Source organism: Colossoma macropomum, unplaced genomic scaffold, assembly GCF_904425465.1.
Source record: "Colossoma macropomum unplaced genomic scaffold, Colossoma_macropomum, whole genome shotgun sequence".
NCBI lineage: Eukaryota > Metazoa > Chordata > Actinopteri > Characiformes > Serrasalmidae > Colossoma > Colossoma macropomum.
The window spans coordinates 1,685,430-1,697,929 of NW_023494805.1; the positions used below are offsets into that span (position 1 = coordinate 1,685,430).

Consider the following 12,500-nt stretch of genomic DNA (forward strand, 5'->3'; position numbering starts at 1 on the left):
TAACTCGTTCACTCACTGCTACCCTGTTTAAATTCACTGCTAACTGGTTTAAATTCACTGCTAATCTGCTAAATTCACTGCTAATCTGCTAAATTCACTGCTAATCTGCTAAATTCACTGCTAACCTGTTTAAATTCACTGCCAACCTGTTTAAATTCACTGCCAACCTGTTTAAATTCAGTATTAAGCTGTTTAAATTCAGTGTTAACCTGTTTAAATTCAGTGTTAACCTGTTTAAATTCAGTGTTAACCTGTTTAAATTCAGTATTAAGCTGTTTAAATTCAGTATTCAGCTGCTAACGTGTTTAATGTGCTGCTCACCAGATAAGCTGGTTAATTTAATGCTAACCTGTTAATTGTTTTGCTAAGCTGCTAGTTGCTAAGTGTGCTGCTAGCCTGGTTCTGCTCCTGCTAGGCTGTTAAATGTTCTGACGCGGTTCCTTAAAGCGGAGTTCCTGCTAATCCCGGTTCTCCCAGTGCGGAGCTCATATCTCCGCTGTGAACAGTTTCCTCTCTAATCGTATTCATTAAAGCGCCGCTCTCATTAAACCAGGCCTGCAGGGACGCTGATGCAATTAGCGGAGTGATTCCCTCTCCCAGTGGACCCCTGCTCCCGCCCCCACCGCAGCCACATACACTGAACACTCACTTACAGTGACGTAACTCACAGCAACAACAAAGACTAATTTTACACAGAAACAAATTAAATCTACACTTCAATGAAAATGATCTGCTGTCTGTAAATTCACTGGAAACAACCAACACTGGAAAACCCAGTTTCCATGATCTGAGCTCACAGTGCTCGTTAGGAATTAGAGACTTCTGCTCCAAACACTCGTTTCTGTTAGTGACTATGTGTGGTGCAGGTGTGTGAGGTGAATACGGTGAGGCAGGTCAGAGCTCAGCCTGATCAAACGCCTCACTGTGATAAACAGAGTTACAGCTGGGCAACATGGGAAAAATATCACAGTATTTAAAGACATTTTCACGACGGGATCAGACGACATTCTGAAATATTAACTCAGCCTCATGTTTAATCAGATGAGTCTGATGAGGAGCTGTGTGCACAGTCAGAGCTGACCGGCTGTAGAGGTGATGATACTGTATCATAACAGCGCACAGTTAAAACAGCCACTCAAACCTCTGACTGATTCATACTCAGCGCTTCTGCCCTGAATCTGATCAAACTGGTCTGATTATGATCCGTTTATAATCAGACACACAGCTCAGTGCTGACAGTGTTGTTTGTTAGGGAATCACCAAAAGCCCAAGGGTACGATATTATCACGAAACTTAAGTCAAGTTACTGCAGTTTTAATAATACTGTGATTTGCTGAGTTTTGTGATAATTTATTATATGATTATTTTGTGACGTATTGTGATATATGATCATTTTAGAATTTCAAATTTTGTCCCCAAAGTAAAACTTTGTCAGCGTCTGTTTTAAATAATAACAAAGTTTCAGTCTAATATCACTTCATTCATTTTTACTGCAGCCAAATGTGACTGTCAGACAGACAGACAGAGAGATGGACAGACGGACGGACAGACAGAGGCATAAAAACTTTAAATGTATTCAATGAAAAATCAATACCTGGCGTCTCTGTCTCGATACAATATTGCCGCACAGAATATCGCGATACTGTGCTGTATCGATTTTCTCGCCCTACTGTTTATCATAAAGTACATCCTGATACTGATAATGTCACCGACTCCGAGTCCACTTCCCAGAATCCCGTGGGAGATCATGTGACAGAACTTCCTCAGTCGTCCAATCACTCCTGTTCTCTGGGTCGTGTGACCAGTGCAGTGTATGAGCTCAGGTTCTAGATCAGGTTAGCTGTGAGGTGTTTCTGCTCACTGAGCTGCTGAGCGTTTCCTGTTCTCCTGTATGTTCGTGTGTTCACTCTGGATTTTCTGACTTCGGCTTTTTGTGTTTGGCCTTTTAGATTTGACTCATCGGTCATTTTACAGAAACGTCCACTTTATATCTGTCCATAGGAGTCAGTGGTGTTACTGATCCTCACTGGTGTTCCACAAAATAAAGGAACACCAGAGACATTTTAATGAACAACGCATTTTACAGAACGGCTGCTAAAATATGGAATTTAATCCATTTGTGTTCTATTTTTTCAGTTACCTCAGAATAAAGTCGGTCACACCAGTGACTTCAGCTAAAAGCTTCATATGAAATCATGAGCTAAATGAGAAAATCTCTGATAACTGAAAGACTCAGTGGACTCACCATGAGCTTTTCTTCATAGATCCTCAGAAAACAGGTAAAAGGAAGTCCAGTGATGTCATCAGTGTGACTTTTATTTCAAAATAAGAGATTTTTGTTACGCAGTAACACCAGTGACACGACTCCTGGGGAGCTTTCATTATATATTTTATAATATTTATAGATTATTGCAGTTAAAATCACAGAAAAACATGTTTTTTACCTCAAAATATGGCCTCAGCCTTCACACACGACTGTGGGGACGAGCTCTTCTGTGGTGATTGGAGTTCTGTATGGTTGATTTAAAAACCAATATTGATACACTGAGGCTGAAGAAGGTGTAACTGCTAAAATAACTTACTGTTTCATTTTGAAATATAAGCAATGTGTAACTCTAAGTGTTTAGGTGTAATATATCTGTAAACGCTCGGGACACAAAACTGGATGTTTCCACTGAATGACTCCCACGTCTTTCCAAGTAAAGCCTGATTTCGTGTTCTGAGCGTGAGGTTCTGCTGGTTCTGTCCTGTTACAGATTGAATATGGCTGTATTTCCCACCTCCTACTGTAAACACAGCTCACCACAGTCATTACGGCTCCAGATTTAACGGCTGTGAAGGAACGAAAGAGTTCAGGTTCCTCTCTTTCTCTCCTTCTGCTCCTCACAGCACATCAGAGGAGGAACATCTACAGCTCAACATCAAACACAGAGACTCCTCTGATCTTACTCTGATCTCTGATCTCCTGTGGGGGGAGGGTGATGTGGGTTCTCAGTGTCACTGTTCAAAACGCTGGAATAGAAACAGACAGTGAAACGTTCAGGTTTTTAGAGGCAGAGTTTGGTTTGTCTGTTCTGGGCTGCTGTAGAAACATGGTGGCCTCTGTTGAAGAGGAGCTGCTCCCTGTGTAGATATGAGGGGTCATTCTAAGAGAACAGAAACACGGTGACTCTTAGTTACGGCTGATTATGCACTGATGAACACATGGCTTTGTTACTATATTCCATTTCTGATAATACGTCCTCTAAAATCTCACTCACTGCAGCTTTAATGCCACAATGGAGAAGGCAGACGTAATCGCTGACCAGGCCAGCTGATGTTAGCTCAGTCCAGAAACTGCAGTCACGTTTCTCTGATGAATTGACATGTTGGCTCATCGTCCACTGAGGACAAAAGACGTCGTGTAGAAGGCGAGTCCTCATCAGCGTCCAGTGTTAGAAACCAGTTAGCCGCTCATTAGCTCGTCTGAAGAGGCTGAGTGTCTGAGTAATCAAACACATTTCCAACATATTCCTCCACTTGTTTCTATATTTCTGCTGCTAATTTGGTTTTGGCCTCTTAACACCAGAGCTGTCAGCTAAAAGATCAAAGCTGCGATCATTTGTTTTCCATCCTTCACGGTCGACCAGATCTCCGTTAAATTAGCGTGAATGAACAGGGCTGTTAGAGACGCAGCTCAGCAGGAGGAGCAGCTCAGGGTTTCTACTGTACAGCAGAATCAGTGTTCAGGTTTAACCAGGCAGACCTGCCTCAGGTATTATCAGCTGAACATCATCATCGGACTGACTTTTCAACAGTCAGTGGACTTAACAGCCAAACAGAGCTGCTCACAGGCTGGATCTGGACCAATCACAGATAAACATGAACAACTAACGTAAACATAGAAACTGACGGCTAAGCATGTTTACTGCTAGGCCTGTGTTGGTAACAGAGTCCTCTCATTTGAATAAGCATGAGGAAAATGGCTGCAGTAAAGAGTCACCCCAGCTCTGGGGGGTATTTTAATCTTTGGTCCTTTTTGTTGGGTATTTTTGAGACGGTCCCTAAGACTCACGGGGGAGCAAACAGAGCGACAGCAGAAGCTTAATATGGTTAAATTAGAGAAAACAGTAAAAGTGCAGCTCAGTAAACGCTGGGGTTCCACTCAGACTGACCGTGTCCTGACTCTGTGATGAGTCAGTCCTGACTCTGTGTGAGGAGTCAGTCCTGACTCTGTGTGATGAGTGAGTCCTGACTCTGTGTGATGAGTGAGTCCTGACTCTGTGTGAGGAGTCAGTCCTGACTCTGTGTGATGAGTGAGTCCTGACTCTGTATAATGAGTAAGTCCTGACTCTGTCTGATGAGAGTCCTGACTCTGTGGGATGAGTGAGTCCTGACTCTGTGTGATGAGAGTCCTGACTCTGTGTGATGAGTGAGTCCTGACTCTGTCTGATGAGTGAGTCCTGACTCTGTGTGATGAGTGAGTCCTGACTCTGTGTGATGAGTGAGTCCTGACTGTCTGAGGAGTGAGTCCTGACTCTGTCTGATGAGAGTCCTGACTCTGTGTGATGAGTGAGTCCTGACTCTGTGTGATGAGAGTCCTGACTCTGTGTGATGAGTGAGTCCTGACTCTGTGTGAGGAGTAAGTCCTGACTCTGTCTGATGAGAGTCCTGACTCTGTGTGATGAGTGAGTCCTGACTCTCTCAGGTCTTGTCAGGTATGATCCTATGTGAGGATCCTGTCCTGCTGTGGTTTACATGAATAAATCAGTTAATGAACAGGTTTTAAACTCACAGTAATTTGGTTTATGGTCACTGGAGGCTGTTACCGTAGTAACCTGGTTAACTGTCAGGCACAGATGAGTTTCCCAGGCCCAGTTTAAGCCTAAGCCTCAACTCTCACATCTCACTTCATCAAAGTAGAGGTGCAATGATTAATCAGCTTAGTCGACTAAAACTAACTTTTCTTTGGTTTGTTTGTTTGCCCATGCTATGTAAACGACCTTGGGTTTGTGAAAGGCGCTATATAAATGTAACTTTTATTATTATTATTATTATTATTATTATTATTATTAAAATCGACGACCAAATTAGTTGGCAGCTAATTTAATAGACGAGTAGTTGGTGACGTCATTACGTGTGTTTCTCCCGCTCATTCGGAACCTTTTGACCTTACCTCTCACTGGAGAGCTAAGAACAGAATCCTCAACAGTGAGGGAGCGCCTCATGCTTTTCTCCGAAAATGAAGGTTGCCTTCCGTGCTGTTTCCGTGCTGTGCAGTTTTCCGCTTGCCTTGAGTTCTCCGCCATCATTTGCCACCACTAGCAGTTTCAGGAGGTACATACATACAAACATACAGGGCAGCTGGGTGACCACTCAAATGGAATGATTACACAAAATCGCTCAAATTGAACTGTTCGTAGAGAACAAGTTTACCACGAATGATCGTCACCGCTTCCTGAATCTGAACGCAACTCACGTTTATAGCTGGAGATCGTGTTGCTCATAGATACACATACATACCTAGACGCCGCGTCGGGTCCAGACAGGCATGTCAACGGCGCCGCCATTTTGGGGCGGTCAACATCGCTGCTGGACTGCATTCAGTACCATTACAGAGCGGCAGTTTAAGAAAGATACTGTCCGAAATTACACAGCTGCTACTGTCTCACTTATTTGCCTGTGAGTAATTCTTTATTGACTGACAGTGAGGATTTGCATGGACAGTTGACCAATCAGCAGAACAACCTGCCTGAACATCCACCACTGTGATATAAACTGAGGCTGTTCTACAGTTTCTCATTAGGCTGAATGAATAACCGACTCTAAATGTAGGTATTGTGATATAAACTGAGGCTGTTCTACCGTTTCTCATTAGGCTGAATGAATAACCGACTCTAAATGTAGGTATTGTGATATAAACTGAGGCTGTTCTACCGTTTCTCATTAGGCTGAATGAATAACCGACTCTAAATGTAGGTATTGTGATATAAACTGAGGCTGTTCTACCGTTTCTCATTAGGCTGAATGAATAACCGACTCTAAATGTAGGTATTGTGATATAAACTGAGCCTGTTCTACCGTTTCTCATTAGGCTGAATGAATAACCGACTCTAAATGTAGGTATTGTGATATAAACTGAGTCTGTTCTACAGTTTCTCATTAGGCTGAATGAATAACCGACTCTAAATGTAGGTATTGTGATATAAACTGAGTCTGTTCTACAGTTTCTCATTAGGCTGAATGAATAACCGACTCTAAATGTAGGTATTGTGATATAAACTGAGGCTGTTCTACCGTTTCTCATTAGGCTGAATGAATAACTGACTCTAAATGTAGGTATTGTGATATAAACTGAGTCTGTTCTACAGTTTCTCATTAGGCTGAGTGAATAACTGACTCTAAATGTAGGTATTGTGATATAAACTGAGTCTGTTCTACAGTTTCTCATTAGGCTGAATGAATAACTCACTCTAAATGAACTGGTTCACAGCTGATTACAGGCCGGCCTCGTTAAAGAGGTTTAGGGTCAGATTAGGGTCAGCACTTCTAAACCAACATACAGACACACAACACACTGACTCTGAATGTGGCGCTGGAACAATTGTGAATAACGAAAGAACAAAAAAGTGAATAACACACTTCATTTAGAACCTCATATGTAAATATGAACCAGGCTCTTCTGCTGACAGTGTAGTTGTGTTCTACATGAAAATGAGCTGCTGTAACACTACAGCGTCAGCCTTAATCACCAATTATCCAATCAGCACAGCCGCTTTACTGAGTTTAATACCTGCGGCTTCACTGTAGGTGTAGGTACAAACAGCAGAGCTGCACGGTTCTACATCCATATCAATAATTACCAGAAAAACGCTGCCCGGTTCCGCAGTGTTTACAGCAAATGACCAGCAATCAGAGGGACATTCACAGTTCAGTATGAAATCCAATAATTACAATAAATAATTTATGTAATAACAGTAAAATTAAGCGGGTTAGGTGTAATCAGAGTCATTCAGAGTGGTTTGGTGTGAAACGCTCTGTTCTAGATAAACTTACAGAGTCAGAACTGTTCACAGTGGTGGTGATAGGAACCAGACGTCCACCTCTAAAAGCTCCCTCACAGAAAGTTCCTACATAAAATGGTTATGAATTCACTGCCTGATGACTGAGACACTGTTTTATGATAGTTTTGAGAACTTAAACTCCATTCATGGTGGAGGGATACATGCAGGGCGCTGTGAGGCAAAATAGTCCCCAAAGAAAACTTATTATTTCAGATTTTCCACTATTTTCCATCATCAACATTCCATATAAACTCAGAAGACTCGTGTAGGTTCACTGGTGGTTCTGGATAGTAAATAAAATGTCTATATCTGTGTTGTAGTCATGGCGACCCCTGGTTCCTATCATCACCACTGTAAAGACATCTGAACCATTTCACACCAAACCACTCTGAATCGCTGTGATTACATTGAAAAATGCACAGATTTTGGAAAATCACTGGATTTAAGTCTTGTTTCTCAGTAAATAAGTTAAGTTAGAACGTCCAGCACCAATCGCCGTTACAGGAAGTGAAGTTTGTACAACTCTGTTCTTCTCTTTCTGGATCATTTGGTCTAAAATGAAGTGCTAAAGCTCCACAGTGAGAGGATGAACAGCAGAGCAGAGCAGGAGCTGAAGCAGCACAGCAGGATGAAGTTAAACCTTTATTCAGTCAAAATTAGGAACTAAATGTTAACGACTGAAGTGGAACTGAGGAACCGGTAGATCACTTTACTCACAGAGTACAGATACGAGCAGAGTGTCATGAATGTAGATGTGGATTTGGTCAGAGAGGAGACGAGTAAACAGGCTCAGTCTTAATGAAACGCTTTATAAACTCATAATACACTCAAACCCTCAAACTGCCCGGCTGTGATTACTGACACCTCGTTATAATGACGGTCAGATCTGAGTAAACAACAGCCGAACTGGCTTTACTTCACTGGGGAGAACACTGGAGCACTTTACAGCAGAGCGAGGGCACAGTGCTGGAGCTACAGGCTCACTTTGTGGCAGAGTCAGTCAGGGCTGAATTGTTGCTGACTCATCGTTCTGCTCACAGTGGACAATCACTTAACCGGACAATACTATCCAGATACAAGCCAAAACTAGCCTCACAGGAAAAGACATGATCTCTGATAACGTTAGCCCCCTTTCACTCTGTTTTTCAGTGCTCAGGACCCCCACGGGACCCCCACAGAGCAGGTATTATTTCAACTGAATAACACAAACTGAGCTATCGTCTCTGATTTTACATCTACAAAGTGGACTGACAAGGTAGGAGTGTCTAATAGAGTGGACAGTGAGTGGACACAGTGTTTAAAAACTGCAGCAGTACTGCTGTGTCTGATCCACTCATACCAGCACGACACACCACCACCACGTCAGTGTTACTGCAGTGCTGAGAATGATCCACCACCCAAATAACACCTGCTCTGTGAGGGTCCATGGGGGTCCTGACCACTGAAGAACAGGGTAACAAAGTATGCAGAGAAACAGATGGACTACAGTCTGTAACTGTAGAACTACAGAGTGAAACTATATGGTCAGTGGAGCTGATGAAGTGGACAGTGAGTGGAGAAAAAAGGAGGTGGACTTAATGAAGTGGCTGGTAGTTTATGCAGCAATCTGAATATTTTACTCCTGCCTACAGGAACACTGACCTCCGGCTTTAATCCCCCTAAACAACCCCCTTTACTGCTCGGCTCAGTCCGTTTAGGAGCAGCGTATCTGGATATATTACAGTGTTATACTGTATACAGTCATGTAACTCTGTACATCCACAGTTTAGATGAAGGATCCCGGAAGTCTGAGATTTACAGCTTCCTGAAAATATTCCGCATGTCAGCAGAACCCACAGCTCAGCTGATCAACATCAGGTTCCTCTGACCAACCACCAAACCACCAGACGCCCAGCTGAACGCAGGAAAGCCCTGCAGGACAGGCAGAGCGTCTGAGTCAGCGTGTACACAGTGCGTCAGTGAGAGGTAAACATCCTGCTCCTCCACCTCCAGCTCCCGGAGGACACGCTGTCCTGTGTGCTTCAGTCTCCACCTGGTCTAAAACACCTGGACGCAAAGGTGGGTCACTTTATACAGGGATACATCGACACAGCTGCACACCTAACCTGGTCCACTGCGACCTTTCACTTCTTTAGGGAGCTTTTCACATCAATACATCATCATCACCATCATCATCTCCATCGTTCCATGGCCACATTTAATTTTTCACTGTATTAGGAAGCTCATCACTATCATCACCTTCATCACCATCACCTCCATCATTACCATACTCACCATCAGTATCATCACCATCATTACCATTATTATCATCATCATTACCATAATCACCATCAATATCCGCCGTCTTTATCACCATCATTACCTCCATCAATATCATCACCTTCAGTATCACCACCGTCTTTATCACCATCATTACCTCCGTCACAATCACCACCTTCAGTATAGACCGTCTTTATCACCATCATTACCTCCATCAATATCATCACCTTCAGTATCACCACCGTCTTTATCACCATCATTACCTCCATCACAATCACCACCTTCAGTATCACCATCTTTATCACCATCATTATCTCCATCAATATCATCACCTTCAGTATCACCACCGTCTTTATCACCATCATTACCTCCATCACAATCACCACCTTCAGTATCACCGTCTTTATCACCATCATTACCTCCGTCAATATCATCACCTTCAGTATCACCACCGTCTTTATCACCATCATTACCTCCATCAATATCATCACCTTCAGTATCACCACCGTCTTTATCACCATCATTACCTCCGTCACAATCACCACCTTCAGTATCACCGTCTTTATCACCATCATTACCTCCATCAATATCATCACCTTCAGTATCACCACCGTCTTTATCACCATCATTACCTCCGTCACAATCACCACCTTCAGTATCACCGTCTTTATCACCATCATTACCTCCATCAATATCATCACCTTCAGTATCACCACCGTCTTTATCACCATCATTACCTCCATCACAATCACCACCTTCAGTATCACCACCATCACCTCCATCACAATCACCACCTTCAGTATCACCGTCTTTATCACCATCATCACCTCCATCGCCATCACATGACCACACTCCTCATCAGTGCCGTCCTCATCATCTTCATCACCATCATCATGTCTGTATAAGAGTCTCAGTGTCTCGCGCTGAGACACCCTGTACATTCCTCAACTCTAACCGAACCCCCCCCCACCGGCCCTGGGGGAAGCTCGCGCCTCGTCAGCTGCTCGCGCTGCAGATGACTCACATTCCTCACGCTCAGCAATGCGATGATTCTGCAGCGGTTTGCGGCTCGCGCTCCCAACCTGTATGTGTGAATGTGTGTGAAACCGAGCTCGAGCCCACTCTCTTACCTTGGTGACGACATTCTGCACGAGGCCAGTCTGCAGCTCGGAGGTCCAGCGCGTGCACGCGTTCTCGGGCTCGAGCGCAGAGCCGTTGGCCGGCAGACCGGTCCCGTTGAAGTCCTGCGGCAGCGCGCAGGGCGGCGGCGGCGGCAGCGGCAGCGTCCAGTTGAGCGTGCCGTTCCCCGCCGCTTCCACGCACGTGGTCTTGGGCAGCGCGAGGAGGAAATAGTCCGAGAAGTGGCTGAATCCGATGAAGAGCGCGGGGATCCACGTGAGCGCCACGAGCCGCTTCTGGTACGTGCCGAATCCGCCCAGGAAGTGCAGCACGCAGCCGTCCACGCGCGACAGGAGCGCGTGCTGCTCAGCGCTCACGAACCCGTTCTCCGGGGCGCGAGGCTCGGGCTCCCGCTCGCGCTCGCAAGCGGCCGCCATCGTCTCGCTCCTCTTCCTCTCCTCTCCTCGCGCTGCGTCACCAGCGCGAGCGCGCGCGGCCAACGGGCGCGTTCACGGCGCGGCTCTTCTTATGAAGAGGAAATAAAATCCCCGCGCGCCTCCTCCCCCTCCTGCTGGAGCGCGGCCACAGGTAGCCGGGAACACACCTGTCCGCACAGGCGCGCGCGAGACCCCACACACTCTCACTCACACACACACACACACACACACACACACACACACACACACTCACTCTCTCTCTCTCTCTCTCTCTCTCTTTCTGTCTCTCTCCCTCTCTCTTTCATGCGCAGCGGCTGCTGCTGGCACAGTGAAGCGCGAGCGATGCCCTCTCGCGGAGCTCAACTACAACTGCGTGCAAAACAAACAACAAGCCGCCGCGTGACTCAATTCGAGCACTGTACGCGAAACTCTGCACACTACAGTCTTCATATATACCCTACACACTATACCCTACACACTATACACTATACCCTATGCCCTACACACTATATCCTATATCCTACACACTATACCCTATACCATATACCCTACACACTATACCCTATACCATATACCCTACACACTATACACTACACACTATACACTATACCTTATGCCCTACACACTATACCATATACCCTACACACTATACCCTATACCATATACCCTACACACTATACCCTATACCATATACCCTACACACTATACACTACACACTATACACTATACCATATACCCTATACACTATACACTATACCATATACCCTACACACTATACCCTATACCATATACCCTACACACTATACACTACACACTATACACTATACCATATACCCTATACACTATACCCTATACCATATACCCTACACACTATACCCTACACACTATACCCTATACCATATACCCTATACACTATACACTATACCATATACCCTACACACTATACCCTATACCATATACCCTATACACTATACACTATACCATATACCCTACACACTATACCCTATACCATATACCCTATACACTATACACTATACCATATACCCTACACACTATACCCTATACCATATACCCTACACACTATACACTACACACTATACACTATACCCTATGCCCTACACACTATACCATATACCCTACACACTATACCCTATACCATATACCCTACACACTATACACTATACCATATACCCTACACACTATACCCTACACACTATACACTATACCCTACACGCTATACACTATACCCTACACACTATACCCTATACACTATACACTATACACTATACCCTACACACTATACACTATACCCTACACACTATACCCTATGCTCTTTTCACTATATTATATACACTATTTTCTTTACATTATGCACATTACACTTGTTACACTATTCACTATATTCTATACCCTATACACTATACTCTATACACTATACTGAGGCACTGGATACTTATCCTCTTAACTGGAACCAGGCATGTCAGCTAGCTAACAGGCTAAAAGAGCCAACAGCCTAAACAGCTCCATCATTAATATCACAGGCTTGAATTGAAGCACTTACAGTGTGATTCACTGTAAAACTGCAGTGTAAAAGACTAAAAATGTCACCTGAATGTCTTACAGACTTCAAATGTCCGTGTTT

General features: G+C 44.2%; 2 protein-coding genes across 3 annotated transcripts in view; both read right to left on the reverse strand.

Moving 5' to 3' along the window:
- The window catches only part of slc22a23 (solute carrier family 22 member 23), a 65,134-nt gene extending 54,003 nt beyond the window's left edge, over positions 1-11,131 (reverse strand). Inside the window, exon 1 of one of the 2 annotated variants that reach the window (XM_036597242.1) lies at positions 10,433-11,131. In XM_036597242.1, coding sequence (XP_036453135.1) covers positions 10,433-10,858 — 426 coding nt within the window. In that variant the 5' untranslated portion in view covers positions 10,859-11,131. Of the gene's footprint in view, positions 1-10,129; positions 10,259-10,432 lie in introns of those variants that run through there. The other variant, XM_036597243.1, reaches the window with a different exon arrangement.
- On the reverse strand, positions 8,593-10,114 carry LOC118826370. The gene is made up of 2 exons (XM_036597330.1): positions 10,058-10,114; positions 8,593-10,003 (listed from the first exon to the last, which is right to left on the reverse strand). Exons 1-2 carry the CDS (start codon positions 10,082-10,084, stop codon positions 9,374-9,376), a joined length of 657 nt encoding a protein of 218 aa, XP_036453223.1. The 5' UTR covers positions 10,085-10,114; the 3' UTR covers positions 8,593-9,373.
- Positions 11,132-12,500: the final 1,369 nt, after the last annotated feature.